The sequence below is a fragment of the Sus scrofa genome, chromosome 2, assembly GCF_054392235.1.
Source record: "Sus scrofa isolate SSC_HxYL_T2T_F1_AM1 chromosome 2, Sscrofa_HxYL_maternal_Yorkshire_Landrace_v2.0, whole genome shotgun sequence".
NCBI lineage: Eukaryota > Metazoa > Chordata > Mammalia > Artiodactyla > Suidae > Sus > Sus scrofa.
In genome coordinates this window covers 82,971,936-82,987,744 of record NC_139384.1, presented here as the reverse complement: position 1 = coordinate 82,987,744, position 15,809 = coordinate 82,971,936, and the positions used below count along the sequence as shown (strand labels likewise).

Sequence of the window (15,809 nt, the reverse complement as noted above, 5' to 3'; positions counted from 1 at the left end):
TATTTTACCTCAATTTTTTAAAAAAGAGTGTATACACCAGATTTTTTAAAATGCCCCCCCCAAAGGTTCCCAGGGCAGGGATTGAATTCAAGCCATCGGATCCTTTCTTTAACCCACTGCACAAGCGGAGGATGGAACCCACACCACCAGAGCAACTTGAGCCGCTGCACTCTGATTCTTAACCCACTGCACCACGCTGGAATTCCGTCACAAAATTTTACAGAAAAGAAATTCTATTTTATTTTTTTTATTTTAAAAAATATCTAGGAATAAATTTAAGATAAAAAAAAAATTTGGCCCAAGAGGTGCAATGGTCAAGGGCGCACCAGCTGAACTCCAAAAAAGGTCTCATCAGCATTTCTGGAAGGCAGCAGAGGCAGAGTGAGGTTGGTACAGAGAACATCCCCTTTAGCTAAGGGTGTTAGGCGCTGGGAGGCCACACGGCATGTATGGTGAAAGTTGAGGCGTAGCAGGCTAATGCTGTGGGTGGTGGGGGAGCAGATACCCAAAGTCAGGGTGGCCTGACGGGGCATGACGGTCCAAGTGGAGGAAGAGCAGTTCGTCAATGTCACCTGGATGTGCAGTCGGTAGATGCCAGTGCGTTGGATGCGCAGCTGCCCGTTGTCCAGCTCTGGCCCATGCACGAAGGATCGGCCCAAAGCGGGGCTGCCCTGCCAGCGCAGCCTGGGATCCTGCCGTGATTCTGGAGGCAGATGGTTGTGGAGGAGGGATGGAAGGATGGAGGTTTAGAGAAACTGGGTTTTATAGGGGGCGTGCCCCAAACTCCCATGTAGAAACCTAACCCCTGAGGGATAGTATTAGAAGATGGAACTTTGGGAAGTAATTAGATTATGAAGGTGGAACCCTTATAAAAGAGACCCCACATCCACTGGTGGACGAGTGGATAAAGAGGAAGCATCTCATACACACACACACACACACACACACACACACACAGATGGATAAAGATGAGATGTATAGAATTATTATAATGTTTCTTATACATAATAAAATTATGTATTAGATAATAAATAGATATAATTATTATTATTCAGCCATTAAAAAAAAGAGGGAAATTCTGCCATTTGTGACACCCTGGGTGGACCTAGAGGGCATTATGCTAAACAAAGTAAGTCAGACAGAGAAAGACAAAGACTGTAGGACCTCCCTTATATGTGGAATCTAAAACCCAACCCAATCCAAACTCAAAGATACAGATACAAAGAACAGACTGGCGGTTGCCAGAGGTGGGGGATGGTTGAGACGGTTGAAGGGGGCCCAAAGGCACAAATGCCTAAGTTATCAAAGAAGTACCGGAGATGTCACATACAGTATAGTGACTGGAGTTCAGGATACTGTCTTGCATATTTGAAAGTTGCTCAGAGAGTAGATCTCAAAAGTTCTCATCACAAGAAAAACAAAACAAAACAAAACAAAAACTATGCCTCTGTGTGATGAGCTCTCTCCCCAGACACCAGATCTGCCCCCGGTGCCGTGACCTTAGACTTCCGGGCCTCCAGAACCAAGAGAAAGAAATGCCTTGTTAATATGCCACCTGGTCTGTTCTTACAGTGGCCTGAACAGAAAGGGTCAGAGAGAAAGAACAATGGGGTTCCCTCTGATGCAAAATGGAATGAACACACACCCAAACCTCTGGGGATGAGTGTGGGACACCCAAAGAGGAAGAGAGTTAGGGGCTGGGCGGGGACTCAGCTTTGCTCTAATGCCCCTTCTCATGACACCTTCCTCCATTTCCAAGGGTAAATCCAAGCCTGGCCTGCCTGTCCCCCTCCCTTAATTAATATTCCTCCCAAATGCACTAGCTGCGTCTTTCACTCTATTTGATGTGCTCCCGATTTTACTTATTCACGTATTTATTGTCTGATCCCCTCCATAAAGGAAGGTCCCCAAGAGGTCAGGGATTTCTGTCGGTTCTGCTTGCTGCGGTGGCTCCCAGAACAGAGCCCACCTCATGGTAGCTGCTTAATTAACGTTTGCGGAGTGAATGAAGGCAGGTTAGCGTGGCTGTCATTTTGGGGTAGTTGGTTTGGGCTCTTCCAAGGGAAAAAACAAAATGCCGGGGAAGGAAGCCTGCGCTCAGAAACAGACCATCCCTTCTCCCTCTCTCTTCTCTCTTTCTCCTCCTTTCGTCCTCAATTTCCCTTTCTCCCACCCCCCCACCCCCCGCCCGCCTCCTCCTTTCTCTCGCCTTCTCTTTCACACACACACACACACACACACACACAGCCCGTCATGTTACCTGTGTGATTCAACAGGAGCTCGGCTAAGTCCCACTGGAAGAAAAGAAGAGAAAACAGGGGCTAAGGACACAAGCAGGCGCCTGCCGTCTAACCCCAACGCCCCGCCCCCACGGCGCCCACCCGGGGTCAAAAGCACTCATTTCTCTGCCCGAGGTCCCACTCACCCCTCATCCCGGACTTCTGACCTTTGCCAAGCGCTCTTAAAGAGGAAGTAGGTTTTGAAGTAGCAGTGATAACAAAAGAGAAGACCTCCGGGAGAACTTCTGAGTTCCAGGATAGAACGGGGGCGCCGCGCGCCCTTGCCTCTCCCTGCAAAGCCCCCAGCGCAGCCCGCCTCCCCAAAGTCAGTCCCGGTGATGGGTGTCCAGGGGGTCTCCTGGCTCATGGAGGAGCACTGTCCCCCTCCCAGCTTCGTGAAGCCCCCAGCAGCCTCTGAGTCAGCCTGCTGGGGGAACACCAAAGTCGAGTCATTTTCCATGCCCAAACCGGACGTCTTTCTCAGATGCACCCTCCACTCCGGGATCTCCACCCGGGATTTACCTCCTGGGCAGAACTGACTATCCGAGCGGAGACCCCCGGGGGCAGCCTTGCCCCTGCCTTCTCTCCCTGCTTTGATCTCTCAGGCTCGGTTCCTTTTCACCAAATCTTTCTTCTTGGCCGATTTTTATCCATCTCATTCTGATCTGATTTTTTTTTTTTTCTTCTTCTTTGTCTTTCATTAATCGGCGCTCCAGCTCTGCATCCCTCTGCCCCGAGCCGATTCTCTTCCCGGTTGCTCACCTCCTTTCGGCGTTCTCCCACCCCCGGCTCCTGCATCAGCAGGTAGCAGGTGTGCGCTTCTCTCCTCTTCTCCCTCCTGGACTTACCCCAGTTGAATCCAGCTGTTGCTGGGTGAAGCGCTGACCGCAGAGGAAGCAGTATATGACCATGCCAATGAGAAGCAGCAGCAAAGCCGCCCGCAGGATGGACGCCCAGGGCAGGCGAGGCACGTTGCAGCCGGAGCCCTCCTCCTCCATCGCGAGTCTCTTCAAGCGCTGCATCTGTTGTGTGGCAGAACGGAGGGCGGAGGGCGCGCAGAGGGCAGCCAGGAAGGGGGAAGGAAGCTTCAGCTCTCGCGCAGCTATGGGGCCCTCTCGGCCTGCCCGAACCTGCCTGGGACCGACCCGCCCCACCCTGGGGATGTCCGGCAAAGAAAGGGAGGGACTTGTTTTACGGTGCAGGGAAGTTCCCTTCAGCAGACAGAAGAGGTGGGCCAGGGTGCCTCTCAATTTTTCTCTTTTGTTTCCCCACCTTCACCTTCCTGGTACTACTCCATTCATTCATCAAACCTTCACTGAGTATCCACTATGGACCAGATGCTGCGCTGGGCACCAGGGGTACAGCCAGCACCCAGGGATGGAAGAGGGTTCCCCAAATATCCATGCACTCCTCCCCATCTTCCCAGCCCGCCTAGCACGGGTGGTAGGACCACCCATGACGGGGGTCACATGACTGACCTGCCCAATAGAAGCCCACTAATGGTCACTTCCATGGCCTGACCGTCTAAATCTGCCAGCTGCCTTTCAGTTCTGTTTCCCTGTGCTCTTGCAGAGAGCCTGTTCTTGGTGACTGCAGTGGCTTGAATATGCAAGTTCATGTCTGCCCACAACCTCAGTGTCTGAGGCAATAGGGTCTTTGCCGATGTACTTAGTTCCAGATGAGACGATGCTGGGTGAGAATGGACCCTACATTCCACGATATCTTTATAGGAAAAGGAGAGGATACACAGAGACACTGAAGGAAGACAGAGGAAGAGGTGAGAGTGATGTATCTAGAAGGCAAAGAACCCCAAAGATCGCCAGCAATCACCAGAAACTAGGAAGGGTCAACCCTATAGCCTTTCTGTTTTTAATTTTTTTATTTTATTTTATTTTTTTGTGGCTGCGCCTGCGATGTTTGATAGTGCCCAGGCCAGGGATAAAACCCTCACCCTAAGCAATGACCCCAAGCCTTAGCGTCGGCATGGTTAACCTGCTGTGCCATGAGGGAACTCCTCAAGTTTTTGAAGGGAGTGCAGCCCTTTGGACATCTTAGTTTCAGACCTCTGGCCTCCAGAACTGTGAAAGAGCACATTTCAGTTGTTGATTAAGTCCCCTAGTTTGTGGTGCTTCGTTATGGCACCCTCGGGAAAGCTAGTAACACCAGTGTAACTATAGGATAGAGAAAAACGACTCGTGCTTCATAGGCTTATGACCATACTAGGTAGTTTCAGTGAGTCAAAACACTCGTTGGTAGCATGAAAACTGTCACAGACTGTATATGCCAAGTACAGGTGGCTGTGTTTCAAAAAGTTTTACTTGGGGTTCCCTGGAGGCTCAGCAGTTTAAAAATCTGACCTTTCTTTGCAGCCCATCTGGTGTCCCTTCCCCACCTCTGTCTAGTTGAAATCCACCTAGAGTCAAAAAGAATTGCTATAGGTAATTCCCTGGTAGCTCATGGGGTTAAGGATCTGACGTTGTCACTGTTGTGGCTTTGGCTGCTGCTGTGGCTCAGGTTCGATCCCTGGCCCTGGGAACTTCCACGTGCTACAGGTATGCCCCCCCCACACCCCCGCAATTGCTTCAAAGGGCAGTTAAGTATGTAGAGTCTTTCAACACACTTGGGTTCCAGTCTCCAAAATGTCACATGGAAAAAAGTAAAAAAAAATTTTTTTTCTTTTTTAGGGCCACACCCTCAGCACACGGAAGTTCCCAGGCCAGGGGTCCAGTCAGAGCTACAGCTGCTGGCCTATGCCACAGCCACAGCAATGAGGGATCTGAGCCACTTCTGTGATGTACACCACAGGTCTTGGCAATGCTGGATCCTTAACCCACTGAGCGAGGCCGGGGATCGAACCCACATCCTCATGGATCCTAGTCGGGTTCGTTGACCACTGAGTCACAAAGAGAACTCTAGGAATGCCACATCTTAGCCTTTGGGAACCTTACACTGTCATCAGCTTAAGTCCAATATTTCCATCTATAAAATAGGCTGTGAAATACAATAATCGAAAGACTATAACATAAAAGAAGCAGACTCATAGGTATAGAGAACAAAGTAATGGTTACCAGTCAGGGGAGGGGCAGTATAGGGATGCAGGAGGTGGAGCTACAAACTACTGGGTGTAAAACAGGCTCAAGGATGAATACACACAGGCAATATAGCCAATATTTTGTACAAACTGAATATGGAAAGTAACCTTTAAAATTGTATAAAAATAAAATTTAAAAACTTTTTATAGTTGATTTATAATGTTCTATCAATTTTTGCTGTACAGCAAAGTGACCCAGTCATACATTCACATACATGGTTTTTCTCATATTATCCTCCATCATGTTCCATCACAAGCCATTGGATACAGTTCCCTGTGCTATACAGCAGGACCTCATTGCTTACCCACTCCAAAGGCAATAGTTTGCATCTACTAATATAGCCAATATTTTGTAATAACTATAAATGGAAAGTAACCTTTAAATTGCATACAAATAAAAATTTTTAAACGAAATAAAATAATGAGTTCCTCCTGTAGCACAGTGGGTTAATGGTCTAGCTTGTTTCTGTTGCATTGCTGGTTGGGTCCCCAGCCAGCCCAGGGGATTAAGGATCTTGTGTCTATGCAGCTGTGGCATAGGTTTCAGCTGTAGCTCGGATTTGATCCCTGGCCCGGGAACTTCTAACTGTTGGTGGGACTGAAAAAGGACAAAAATAAAAATAAAAATAAGGGAGTTTCTGTTGTGGCGCAGCGGAAATGAATCCAAGCTATGGTTTAGGTCACAGACGTGGCTTGGATCCTTCGTTGCTGTGGCTATGGCTGTGGCTGTGGCTGTGGTGTAGGCTGACAGCTGTAGCTCCAATTCAACCCCTAGCCTGGGAACCTCCATATGTTGCTGGTGTGGCCCTAAAATGATAAAAGACAAAATATAAAGAATATAAAATAAAATACAATGGGCTGTAGTGAGATTTAAAGGAGGGATGCACGCAAGGCCCTCAGCATAGTAAAGCACACAGCAAATGCTTAATAAAGGCTAGCTTTCATTTTTGTTATTTTCCCCCAAAAAATGCTCATTAGAAGAAAGGGAAAGGGCACAAGCAGACAATTCACAAAGAAGTTCAGGTGGTTTATCCCACATAGAAAAATGGCTCTTGGCAATAAAATGAAAATTCCCTCATTTTCACAGCCAAGGTTCAAAGATGGCTAAACCCAAAGTAAATCCCTGCTGGATCATGGATTTTAGTGTTTTTTTTTTAAAAAAAGAAGTTCCCACTGCATTGCAATGGGTTAAGAATCAGATTGCAGTGGCTTGGGTTAGGGAGGAGGTCCGGGTTTAATCCCTGGCCCAGGGCTGTGGGTTTAGGATCTGGCATTGCCATAGCAATTGTGGCTTAGATCCAATCCCGAGAACTTCCATAAAGTTTAAAAGAAAAAAGAAGCCATGAGAGGGTGGAAGCACTAAAAGTATGATAAATTCATAAAAATTCATCTTGGGGCAGTGAGGACTTTTTAAGTATGTTGAAAAAAAAAACTAAGAAGGCATAAAAGAGACTGTTGCTATGTTTCTCATGTAAATTAACCATGTTGCTGTTAAAGATACAATCGAAGTTAAAGGCAAGACAGAGAAAAAAAGAAAGGTTTGCAAGGTCAAAGAAAAACACAGCTATTTTCTTTAAGATATAAATAACTTAGAAGTTAAGTCATTGAGAAGCGACTCTCTAGAAAATGAAACGAATATGAATACTCTGGTTATAAAAAGAAACACAATCAGGCATGAGACCCTTGTGGTATATGCCCTGTTCCGAATAAGATGATTAAAAATTGAAAGCACATGGAATACGCCTGTCTTTTGCACCTATCATAATTTGGTAAATGATCAGAGCGTTGGATATTTGAAAACTCACCAAATGGCAAATGTTGACATGAGGAGCATCTGTAGCACTTGAACACTGGGATTTGAAACAGATCAAGTCTTTAGAAAGGATGGTTTGGCAAATCAATCAAGATACCAAAATGCACCTCCTCTAAGGCCCATCAGTTTCACTTCAAGGATTTCATTTCATAAGCACATGTCTGGCCAGGGAACTCTATATGCCAAGGGGCGGCCCAAAAAAAAAAAAAAAAAATGCACGTCACTGTCGCAGATGTACATACCTCAATTCAATGCGACACATGTGGTGGTAACAAAGAGCCAAAAAGCAAAGCCCCATTCGTTATCCAGGGTTTAGCCTCATGCGAAGAACTTGGCAGGTATGACTTTGTGAATCTTCGTCCAAGCCCTAGGAAGTTATGATTCCCATTTTCCACCACAGCGGGATCAGAGAGGGAGACTTAACAGCTTAATTCACACAGGGCAGAGCAGAAGGCAGCATGTGCCTGGCTTTTAGGGCACATTTGCATCTGTTGCCTGGGTTTTCCCACCGCTCTGGATTACTGAGCTGGGGACACAAGGGAAGCTCCATCAATCGATTGCTCTCTAGACTGTGTAGTTCTGCTGAGGGCAGTGTGAGGCGTTTGAGGAAGTTCTGAAACCAGAGCTTCCCCCACCTTGATGCAAGAGGATGCAGGGAGGGGATGTGATGAGCTCCCCCTCCCCTTGTCAGCTAACTTTCCACCTTCCTCACTACTTCTGAGAAGCCAGGGGAGTGAGGAGGAGGAGGAGGCGGTGGTGGTGCAGGGGAGGGAATGGAGGGGAGAGGCCCTGGGGGCGGAGGCGGGGCTGGGGGCGCAATCTGATGCAGGAAGTAAGACAGCTGTCCTCAGCAGGCAAGCCTCAAGCCCACTGAGCTGATTATTGTCTGCCTTTTCTTTTTCCCACAGGGCATTTGGAAATGTCCATCTCTCACCTACGATTCTGGGAACCAAGGGCAGCTCGAAGGTGCCCACCCAGGTGTCTTCTTTGTCCAACTCTGTGGCCCCTCCACTGTCTCTTTGCTGGGAATATCCCCATGTTGCCATTGGTCTATGCCCCCTGGTGTTCTCCTTGCCAGAGTCCTAAACAGGAAGGAAGGAGATCATGGCCGCTCAGCTTACATCTCCTCTTTAACTATATAGCTTCCCACTTCTGAGATTTAATCTAGAAAAAGGGGCATATTTTGGCCATTGCAGGCATGTGTAAGTTCCTGGGCCACGGACTGAACCCCTACCACAGTTGGAACCAGAGCTGCAGCAGCGACGATGCCAGATCCTCAATCCGCTGAGCGACTAGGGAATGCCCTGGAATATTGATTTTAAAGATAAAAAATTACTGCAAAAATATACGTGGTGAACACAATGTCACAATGTTTACTTTTTGAAAAAATTTTTTCTTGTGATGAGAACTTTTCTGATCTACTCTCTTAGCAACTTTCAAATATGCGATACAGTGTTATTAACTATAGTCACCATGCTGTACATGCTGTACAAATCGCCAGGATTTATTTATTTTTATAACTGGGAATTTGGACTTTTTGACACCTTCACTGAAAATGCTTAAAATGAAGATTGGATCTGACCCTGTACTAACAAGATTCATTTTACTTTTCTTAACTTAGTTCTGAACCCAGAGCCTAAATATGAATTCTGACTTCATCACTTACCAGCTGTGTGACCGTGAGTAAGTTACTTAACCTCTTTGTGCCTCAGTTCCTTGAAAGTTATAATGCTATCTATCTTATAGACTTGTTGTAAAGTGTAAAGGGATTAATATTCATAAAGTACTTAGCACAAGGCTAGCTGCAGCAAGGAACCAGTGGCAGCTGTTATTACACTACTCCTCCTCCTATTATTATTATCATTATCATAACCTTGACCATGAGTCCTTCGGACTTGAATGTCAACACATAATTAGAGCTTAAAGAATTGATAAAATGCTTTTTTTCCTTTCTATTTCCAGACTTTGCTTTCAAGGCTATTGCCTTGGGGGGAGTTTAAAAAAAATCTCTAATTTTAGGAATTCCCATCGTGGCTCAGTGGTTAACGAATCCAACTAGGAACCATGAGGACGCAGGTTCGATCCCTGGCCTTGCTCAGTGGGTTAAGGATCCAGCGTTGCCATGAGCTGTGATGTAGGTCGAAGATGCAGCTCAGATCCCCAGTTGCTGTGGCTCTGGTGTAGGCCAGCGGCTACAGCTCCGATTCGACCCCTAGCCTGGGAACCACCATATACCGTGGGAAGTGGCCCTAGAAAAGGCAAAAAGATGAAAAAAAAAATTTCTAATTTCATCATCAAAGCTAATTTTTCCTCCTTTCCTTGAAGCTTATGTATCAGTCAGGGTAGGCTAGGCTAGATTGCCATAATAATGAACAGCCCTTAGCTATCTTTATACAATAAAAGGTTATTTCCTGCTCTTGCTATGTGCAGGTCAGCAAGGGGTATGATTCTACTCATGACAGGCTGAACTGTCACTACAATTCTCTTTTCACTGACCAAAGACACATCATGCCTAACTTCAGAGGCTTAAGGTAAACCTTTGTGTTTCAGTTGGGCAAGGCTGCTTAGAAGGAAGACTACATTTCCCAGGCTCCCTTGCAGCTAGACCAATCATGTGACTAAGTTCTGTTCAATGAGGTGTGAGTAGAATTGATCAGTGCAACTACTAGGTCATGCCTTTAAAGGCAACTGGTGGTATCTTCCTTTCACTTTTCTCCCTTCTGTCTGGAATGCTGCAGCCATGATGGTGTACTATCTTGATCTACACAGGCAGGGGCATCCCTCTTGGTAGGTCAGAAGAACAGAAGAGGAAGAATTTGGGATTCTGAAGACTGCAGAGAAGAGAGGACATACCAGCCTAGAATTTCATGTAGAAGAAAATTATTTCTGTTGCTTGCTTATTATTCTTAAAGAATAGTCCAGGAATTCCTGCTGGGGCACAATGAAGTCAGTGGTGTCTCTGCAGTGCTGGGACACAAGACTGATCTCTTGCCCCTGCACAGTGGGTTAAGGATCCAGCGTTGCTGCAGCTGCAGCATAGGTCTCAGCTGCAGCTGGGATCTGATTCCTGACCTGGGAACTACATATGTGATTAAAAAAAAAAAAAAAAAAAAAGAGAGAGAGAGAGAATAGTCCAGAACTGTAGAGTCAGCCCTTACAGCTTCTGTCACTTATATTATTGGTACATAATACACCACTTAAAAATGTATTGGCTTTAAAAAGAAGAACATTCCCCCCCCCCTCATGTTTCTGCAAGTTGGCTGGGCTCTGTCAGGCAGTTCTTCTGTTCCATGTTGTATCAGCTGGTGCATATAGGCAGATGCTTTCACCTGGGAACTGAGCTGGGGCTGGAACATCCAAGATGGCTTCCCTCACATGTCTGGCAGCTAGGCTAGAATATCTGGAGTGATGCTGGTGGCTGGCTGCCTCCCTTTCTTTCTGTCACTTGCTATTATTCAGTAACCTAGTCCTAAGTTGTGTTTTTTTTTTTTTTAAGTTTTCTGAACTTATATTTACTGAGTTCCTGGGAAATAAGCAGTATCTTCCTGAAGTCCATCTCTTGAATTATCACCAACTACTATGAGAATTTGTAAAACAACTCATATACATCACCATTATGCAGATGTATAAAAGGACCCAGTGAACAGTGGTGAGAAAACAGATTTAAAAATGTGAAGTGCCTTGGTAAAGGGTAAAAGCAAAGCTGAAATTCAAATCCAAGGTCTGTTTAACTCCGAAGTTCTCTTTTAGCCCTTTATAGGCTATCATTTCCTCTGGGACCAAGCCCAAACGAACAGCTGAACAGCATCTTTTTTTTTTTTTTTTTTTTTTTTTTTTTTGGCTTTTTGTCTTTTCTAGGGCTGCACCCGTGGCATATGGAGATTCCCAGACTAGGGGTTGAATTGGAGCCATAGCCAGCGGCCTACGCCAGAGCCACAGCAACGTGGGTTCCGAGCCACCTCTGCGACCTACACCACAGCTCATGGCAACGCCGGATCCTTAACCCACTGAGCGAGGCCAGGGATCGAACCCTCAACCTCATGGATCCTAGTCAGATTCGTTAACCACTGAGCCACGACAGGAACTCCAGCTGAACAGCATCTTAAAGGATAAGTGGGACAGAGAAGTGGTATGGAAAAAGTCACTAGCCTAAACTTAAAAAAAGATGATTTTTTAAAGACCATTTTTTGGTTCACTGCAAAAAGGAGTGGAAAGTACAGAAAGTCCTCTGATCCCTGGTCCAGCCCACGCTCATATACAGTCTTCCCCATCATTAACATCCCCCATCAGAGGGCTGCGTTTGTTACAGCTGATGAACCCACACTGGTACATCGTTATCTCTCAAGTCCATGGTGGACATTAGGCTTCGCCCTTGGTGTTGTGCATTCTATGGGTTTTGACAAATAAATAATGACATGTATATACCATTATAGTATCCTACAGAATAGTTCCACTGACCTAAAATTCCTCTGTGCTCTGCCTAGTTATTCCTCCCTCCCCATAACCCCTTGCAAACACTGATCTTTTTACCATCTCTACAGTTCTGTCTTTTCCAGAATGTCCTATGGTTGGAATCATACAGTATGTAGCCTTTTCAGATGGACTTCGTTCACTTCAGAATATACATTGAGATACCTCAATATCGTTTCATGGCTTGATAGATCACTTATTTTTAGCTCTGAATAATATTGTCATGAGGTTGCACCATTTATAAATTTATTCACTGGCTGAAGGACATTTTGGTTGCTTCCAGTTTGGGTAATTATGAATAAAGTTGCTACAAACATCTATGTGCAGGTTTCTGTGTGAACATCAGTTTTCAAGTCCTTTGAATAAATACCAAAGAGTGTGGTTGCCAGGTTGTATGATAAGAGTGTGTTTAATTTTGTCAAAAACTGACAAACTCTTGCAAAATTCTCCCAAACTTTTTTACATGGTGGCTGGGACCCAAGAAGGCAAAAATGGAAGCTGTCAGATCTCTTAAGACCTGGACCTGGAATTAGCAGTGTCTCACATCCCTTGAGTTCTTTTGGTCAAAGCAAATCAAAAGATCAACCCAGATCCAAGGAGATGGGAGGTAGACCCAACTACTTTTTTTTTTTTTTTTTTTGATTTTTAGGGCCACACCTGCAACATATGGAGGTTCCCAGGCTAGGAGTTGAACCTGCAAACCTCATAGTTACTAGTCAGATTCATTTCCGACGCACCACAATGGGAACTCACCAACTACTTTTTTTTTTTTAATGACTTTTATTTTTTTCCATTATAGCTGGTTTACAGTGTTCTGTCCATTTTCTACCATATAGCAAGGTGACCTAGTCACACATACATACATACATTCTTTTTTCTCCCATTATCATGCTCCATCATAAGTGACTAGGTATAGTTCCCAGTGTTATACAGTAGGATCTCATTGTTTATCCACTCCAAAAGCAATCGTTTGCATCTAGTAACCTCACGCCAGTCAGAATGGCCATCATTAATAAGCCCACAGATAACAAATGCTGGAGAGTGTGGAGAAAAGGGAACTCTCCTGCACTGTTGGCGGGAATGTAAATTGGTACAACCAATTACTTTTTTTATTTGGCCTCGGCTGCGGCTTATGGAAGTTCTGGAGTCAGGGATCGATTTGCGCCATGGCTGCGACCCGAACCACAGCAGTGACAATGCTGGATCCTTAACCCACTACCCTGGGCCAGGGATCAAACCCACATTGCCTCAGAGACAATGTCAGATTTTCAACTCATTGAGCCACAGCGGGAACTCCCCTGACCCACTCCTTGATGGGAAAAGTAGCATATATGTGTAAGAATGGGCAGAATAGTTGTAGGCGGTCTATCAGAAAGCAGAAGGTCTGACCTGAGAAATAGAAACTAACTTGGTTTTTCAACCTTTTTTTTTGTTTTTCTGTCTTTTTAGGGCTGCACCCACGGCACATGGAGGTTCCCAGACTAGGGGCTGAATCAGAGCTGTAGCCTCTAGCCTACGCCACAGCTCAGGGCAACGCCAGATCCTTAACCCACTGAGCGAGGCCAGGGATTGAACCCCACTCCTCATGGGTGCTGGTCAGGTTCATTAACCGCCAAGTCACAACAGGAATTTTTTCAACTTTTAAAGATTTTTTTTTCCTCAGCCTTTTTGAGGTATGATTGACAAAAAGATTGTACACATTTAGGTTACACAATATGATTTTTAAAAAGATATACAACCTCACATTCAGTGCTCTGGATTTGTGAAAATCTAGACTCCCCTACCCCAAGATGGAAGAGTTCCTAAAGAAACTGAACCCACTAGTATGCCATCTATGTGACCAAGACAGGGTAAGCAGGAGAGCTGTGAGCCTGGAGGATCACCCTTTTGCCTTGAAGATTGTGTTCAAGGGCAAGGAAGTGAAATTTGACTATCAGTGCTTACTTTTTTTTTTTTTTCCAATCCTTAGATTTTTTTTTTCTTTTTTATTTTCCCACTGTACTTTTGGAGAGAAGTACAGTCAAGCCTTGAACAACAGGGGTTTGAACTGTATAAGTCCACTTTTTTTTTTTTTTTTTAAAGAAGACATGCTTTAAAAAAAGGAGATATTTAAAATTGAGAACAGGAGTTCCTGTTGTGGCTCAGCAGGTTAAGGACCAACATAATATCCATGAGGATGCTGATTCCATCCCTGGCCTTGCTCAGTGGGTTAAAGATCCGGCGTTGCCACAAGCTGCGTCGTGGGTCGAAGATGCGTCTAGGATCCCACTTTGCTGTAGCTGTGGCACAGGCTGGCAGCTGCAGCTCCGATTCAGTTCCTGGCCTGGGAACTTCCACATGCCACAGGTGTGGCTGTAAAATGAAAATAAATAAAGTTGAGAACAGGAAAACAGTCATGGAAAAATAGGCAAAAGATATAACAAAACCATCCACAGAACAAAAATCCATTGACTGTATGGAGTGAACCTCAATCGATTTCGCAGCTTTTAGATTGGGCGAAATTAAAACAAAACAATAACTGCTATTGCTGTGTGGATTGTGGGCCAAACACTATCACTCATGCGTTCCTGGAAGAAATGTGAATTCTATAATGTTATAGAAAGCACTGGCCATATCAATTAATATTAAAAATGTATATACTTTTGTGCAGGAGTCCACTTATACAAAGATTTTTTTTTTCAACAGTAAATACTGTAGGTGGGTTGAATCCGTGGATGTAGAACAGAGGATACAGAGGAACCCTAGTTATGGAGGAACTGCCAACTATAGGGAAGAATGACTATAAGTTATATTCAGATCAAAAAAATGTGTTGGCACATAGTTGACTTACAATATTGTACTAGATTCAGATGTATAGCAAAGTGAATCCGTCATGCACATAAATATATCCATTCTTCTTTTCCCCCATATAGGTTATTACAGAATATTGAGTAGGTTCCCCTGTGTGGTACAGTAGATCTTTGTTAGTTATTTATTTTATGTATAGGAGTGTGTATATGTCAATCCCAACCTCCTAATTTACCCCTCCCTCCTTATGGTGTTCCCTTTGGTAACCATAAGTTTGGTTTCAAAATCTGTGAATATTCAGATTTTTGACTGAATGGAGGGTCAGTGCCCCCAATCCCCAGATTGTCCAAGGGTCATTTGTAGAGTACTTTCCTCACAGAACCAGACACACACACACACACACACACCCCAGATACACACACACACATACATATATACATATATACCAGATACACACACATATATATATATCTTCTTTTTCTCATACTATCTTCCATCATGGTCTATCCCAAGAGATAGTATATAGTTCCCTGTGCGGTACAGTAGGACCTCATTGCTTATCCATTCTAAATGGAATGGTTTGCATCTGGCCCCAAACTCCCCACCCATCCCACTCCATCCCCCTCCTCCTTGTGAAGGTTTATTTTCATTCTGACTATAACTTATATATAATAAAATTCATTCATGTTTAAGTGTGCAGTGAGATGTGTTTTATCAAAAGTGTAAGATCCTATAACACCACTATGATCAAAATCTAGAACACATCTGTTGCCCCCAAAAGTTATCCCATGACCTTTTTGCAGTTTCTCTTTCTATCCATCCCTAGGCAATCACAGATTTATCATCTGCCATTGTAGTGTTACCTCCTCTAGAATTTCACATACATGAAAACACGTGGTTTGTCATCTCTCATGTTTGCCATTGTCCTCTGAGGATAATGCTTTTGATTTGTCCATTGTGTTATGTTGATTAATAGTCTGTTCCTTTTTATGGCTGAATAGTATTCCAAAATGTTGATGTGCCTTCCTCTGATGGATGTTCAGCAGCTGATGGGCATTTGTGTTGTTTCCAGTTTGGGGCTATTATGAATAATGATGCTATGAATGTTTTATATGTCTTTAGGTAGACATACATTATCATTTCTCCTGGACAATTTCCTAGGAGTGGAATTGCAGGTCAATGGTAGGTGTATGCTTAACTTCATAAGAAACAGCCCACTCTTTCCCCAAGTGTCCATCACATGTTGTACTCAATCTCATCAACATCTTAGGAGCATTCCAGTTTCTCCACAACCCCAGCAATACTTGGTATGGTTCATTATTTTAGTTTTAGTGTTTTTTGTTTTTTGTTTTTTTGTTTTTTTCCTTTT

At 44.5% G+C, this 15,809-nt stretch overlaps 1 protein-coding gene across 1 annotated transcript; it reads right to left on the bottom strand.

The window, feature by feature from the left end:
• Positions 1-314: 314 nt before the first annotated feature.
• On the bottom strand, positions 315-3,277 carry CD70 (CD70 molecule). Its single transcript, NM_001044531.1, has 3 exons — positions 3,128-3,277; positions 2,261-2,294; positions 315-703 (listed from the first exon to the last, which is right to left on the bottom strand). The coding sequence occupies exons 1-3, from the start codon at positions 3,275-3,277 to the stop codon at positions 315-317; spliced, it is 573 nt and encodes a 190-aa protein (NP_001037996.1).
• Between the last annotated feature and the right edge of the window lie 12,532 nt (positions 3,278-15,809).